Source organism: Mangifera indica, chromosome 9 (assembly GCF_011075055.1).
Source record: "Mangifera indica cultivar Alphonso chromosome 9, CATAS_Mindica_2.1, whole genome shotgun sequence".
Taxonomy (NCBI): Eukaryota; Viridiplantae; Streptophyta; class Magnoliopsida; order Sapindales; family Anacardiaceae; genus Mangifera; species Mangifera indica.
Window position 1 is genome coordinate 13,561,683 of NC_058145.1, and position 4,175 is coordinate 13,565,857.

The window sequence follows — 4,175 nt, forward strand, 5'->3', positions numbered from 1 at the left end:
TTTTATTTTTATTTTACCCACCTTGAAAAATTTCACCTAATATCCCTTTCATTAGATTATATATGAGAATTGTATAAAAAATACAAGTTAACATGGGTATGGAAAATACCTTTTTTATAACGAGGAATTTTATCTGATTTGTTAAAAGTTTAATCTTAATATGTCATTAAATAAAAAATTAAATTCATAGTTTTTTATGTACAAAGCCCCACCAAACTACACTCATGGGTGGGTATACAAAATACATATTCATTGTATTTTCAAAAGGCAGTAATTAATGTAATTAAGTAGGCAGTAATTGTGAATCTATCTTTAATGGGGCATTAAATTTGATTTCACTAATCTCATGTTAGCATGTAGCTAACATTTATGACAAATTCAATGTTTGACGTTTTAAGCTATTTGTCACACGTTAAGAGCATTTTGGTCAATCATAATGTTAGGCTACTGTCTCATTGCTGACCACTTTAATGCCCTTTTCATTAAGTGACCGTAAATGCATAATTTATTCTAATTTATCATTAATTTAAATTTGTTAAATTATACGATATCATATCGATATATATACATATTTATATATAAAAAATATGTATATAATTTTATTGATTTAGTTTAGAGTAATATTATATGTGTATACTTTTGAGTATACAATTGAAAACAAATATACCGTGTTTTTATGATATTGAATATTACTTTAGTTTTAAAAGTCATTCAACCATATATGTTTACCTAATCATGCACTAAAAAATGTCTAGATATGGTTTATTATTAGCAATATTTTTTAAACTGAATCAGTGGTTGAATCGATTGTTTCATTGGTTTACGGTTAAATTGGTTTAACTGGAGAACCAACCAGTTTAATCAGTTGTCACATTATTATATATTTCTTAAATAGTATCAAATATTTACTATATTTTTTAAATATAAGACATTAAACATATACAATATAATTTCAAATATTTTAATTAAACAATTAACATTTTATTACATAGATAAATAAAGAATTAATTATAAATTTTATCATTAATTCAATTAAGATTTTACAAATTATAACTTTTTTAAGTTTTAATACAACTATATAATGTCACATAAACTCAATTTTATTAGTTTTAAATAATTTTTTTGATTCAACAAGTTTAATTAAACTTTAAATAAATAAATATTTATATATAAATTAGACTGTTCGTAAAACTAAACTAGATTATAAGTTGATTCTTAATTGGTTTAACTGATAGTTCTATCCGATTTTAATACCACTTATTAATAAAATATTTTGTAGGGTAATATTTTTTTACCTATTTACAACTGTTTTTGTACCATCTATTGGATCAAACCTGTGTACATTTGACCACGTGATGTGAGTAAAAGCAAAGAAAGAAAGGGTAGGACAAAAATTATTGAAATTAGAGGCCCTTCTTTGCAAAAAACGACAACGCAATTCCGTTTTTATAACCTCAGCCTCTCTCTTCACCACTTCACTTTTTCAGTTTTTCTTGTACGACAATCTCTTTCCTCAACTAGCTGGACTCCGGCGCTATGTCTAAAGCCGTATAGTTTCCGGCTAATTTCCCGGCGAAATGATTCGCTACTTCCGGTAATCCCGTTGAAAGTTATGGTACGAACTACAAATTCTCATTTCACGTTTTTCGCCCATGAAAATCTCCATTTGTTGCAATTTTATTCGGCGAGATCCGAACAATTACCTGATATGGATCCCAATTTGTACGCTGGATTGTGATTTGGATCCAAACTAAATTTCCTTTTTGGTAATTTTGTATCGGATCCGACTGTGATTTTAGAATTTTAATTGATATTCTTGCTTGTTTAACTGTTGAGTATATGATTTTTTTTATGGTATTTGTATTATTTTCAATTGTATTTTTTTTCCTTTTTCAGGTAAATCTGTTTGAGTTGTTAGACAAAAGTTTGAAGAATTCCCGGAAAATCTCGTTTGTTCGGTCCTATCGCGGGAATTGGGTTTGACTTTTTATATTCTCTCTCATATCGACTTATTGTTATAATTATAATTTTTTTGAATCTATTGCGAATTTGGGTCGTCAAGGGTTTCTCAAATAGTTGTAAACCATGGGGATTCTTTTAGTCCAGATGGTGATACGAGTTTAAATGTTTTGATTTGTTTTATTTATGGTAAGAATCAGTAGATGGAGATTGATTTTAGGGAAAGATCGGAATTTGTTTTCGGGTTATTGGGAGCATATGTGAGGATTGTGAGTTGAAACTTTTTTTTTTCCTTTTTTCCTTGACATTTTGTCGAACTTGATTTTTTTTCAGAAATTTGTTTGATTTTGTTGGAATATATAAAGATACTTGTTCAAAATGATAAAGAAAGCTCGTTTGGATGATATTGTGGAGGAGATAGAAAATGAAGAAGTCAATTGTTTTTCAATAGTGAATTCGGAGGAAGCAGTAAATGATGGTTGTTGCCGAATTGGGCCAAATTATTCACTATTTCCTGGTCTTATTGATGATGTGGCCTTGAACTGTCTTGCTTTGGTGTGTAGATCAGACTATGCTTCTTTGTCATGTATAAATAAGAGGTTTCATAAATTAATCAAAAGTGGGTATTTGTATGAATTGAGGAAGCAACTAGGCATTGTAGAGCATTGGGTGTATTTAGTTTGTGATCCACGGGGTTGGGAAGCATTTGATACCATGAGAAACAAATGGATGACTTTGCCTAAGATACCTTGTGATGAGTGTTTCAACCATGCAGATAAAGAGTCATTGGCTGTGGGTAGTGAATTATTGGTTTTTGGGCGTGAATTATTTGGTTTTGCGATTTGGAAGTATAGTTTGGTCCATTGTGGTTGGATGAAGTGTGAGGGAATGAATCACCCCCGTTGTCTGTTTGGGTCAGGTAGTCTTGGTTCTATTGCTATTGTTGCTGGTGGTAGTGATAAGTATGGACAAGTTTTGAATTCAGCAGAGTTATATGACTCTACGTCGGGTAAATGGAAAATGCTACCCAAAATGAATTCACCACGTAGATTGTGCTCTGGTTTTTTTATGGATGGCAAATTCTACGTCATTGGTGGAATGTCAAGTCCTACTGATTCATTAACGTGTGGGGAGGAGTTTGATTTTGAAACGGAGAAATGGACGAAGATAGAAGGAATGTATCCAAATGTTAATAGAGCTGCCCAGGCTCCTCCACTTGTAGCTGTTGTTGATAACCAGCTCTATGCAGTTGAGTATTTGACTAATATGGTGAAAAAGTATGACAAGGTGAAGAACGCCTGGGATGTGTTGGGAAGGCTTCCAGTTAGGGCTGATTCTTCGAATGGCTGGGGTCTGGCATTTAAGGCTTGCGGAGATAAACTTTTGGTTGTGGGTGGGCAAAGAGGCCCAGAAGGTGAAGCTATTGTGTTGAACTCTTGGTGTCCAAAATCAGGAGTTAATAATGGCACCTTGGATTGGAAGGTGCTTGGTGTGAAGGAGCATGTTGGGGTATTCGTGTACAACTGTGCCATCATGGGTTGCTGATAATTCTTTTAGATTGACTCAATGGATGAAGAGCAGATTTCTGCAACCTGCATTGCTCTGTAGGGTGCTTTCCTGCTTATTATTTGATTGACTAAAATTAATCATTGATGAGCTAGCCTTTCACAATATGTGAATTCAGTTACTTTTTGCTTAACATGTCTGTATCCAAAAACTTCATGATTATTCAATTTATCTGCTTTCAGGAGTACTCAGTTGGGTCACTCTGATCATGTATCTTTCAAATCCCATTTCTGATCCACAGTCAATGAATTTATTTACAATAAATTGAAAGCTTCATTGTTGAATGAATTTGTGCTCATTGTGTATTGCTTTGCTCCACACCTCCACGTTTATACGTGATTGGGTTTAAATGTTTCAGTGATACAGGATTTTTTTCCTTTTTATTGGTCTTTGGGTTATTGCTTAGAAATGTAATCTGTACGCCAGAATAAATTGTCTTATTGTTTCGCTTGGAAGTTTTAAACATCTGGGCACACCATGTACAGTGTTATAGTGCAGTGATGAGTCAAAATTGGTGAAAAATTGAAGGGCGGTTGTTGAAGGTGGTTGAAAAATTCGCCAGTTTAAGGCGGGTGGTAGATGACTACAGTGCATAGTGTTTCTGTTTTTGGTTTAACGAAAGGGTACGGAGTTGAAACATTTTGTCGGTT

The 4,175-nt window shown here is 32.7% G+C and overlaps 1 protein-coding gene across 1 annotated transcript; it reads left to right on the top strand.

Moving 5' to 3' along the window:
• Window positions 1-1,464: 1,464 nt before the first annotated feature.
• On the top strand, window positions 1,465-3,813 carry LOC123226051 (F-box/kelch-repeat protein At5g60570-like). Its single transcript, XM_044650514.1, has 3 exons — window positions 1,465-1,615; window positions 1,897-1,977; window positions 2,293-3,813. Exon 3 carries the CDS (start codon window positions 2,338-2,340, stop codon window positions 3,502-3,504), a length of 1,167 nt encoding a protein of 388 aa, XP_044506449.1. The 5' UTR covers window positions 1,465-1,615; window positions 1,897-1,977; window positions 2,293-2,337; the 3' UTR covers window positions 3,505-3,813.
• Window positions 3,814-4,175: the final 362 nt, after the last annotated feature.

Bases quoted from the DNA above. Each gene is read 5' to 3' on its own strand.
- LOC123226051 (XM_044650514.1), top strand. From the start codon at position 2,338: ATGATAAAGAAAGCTCGTTTGGATGATATTGTGGAGGAGATAGAAAAT.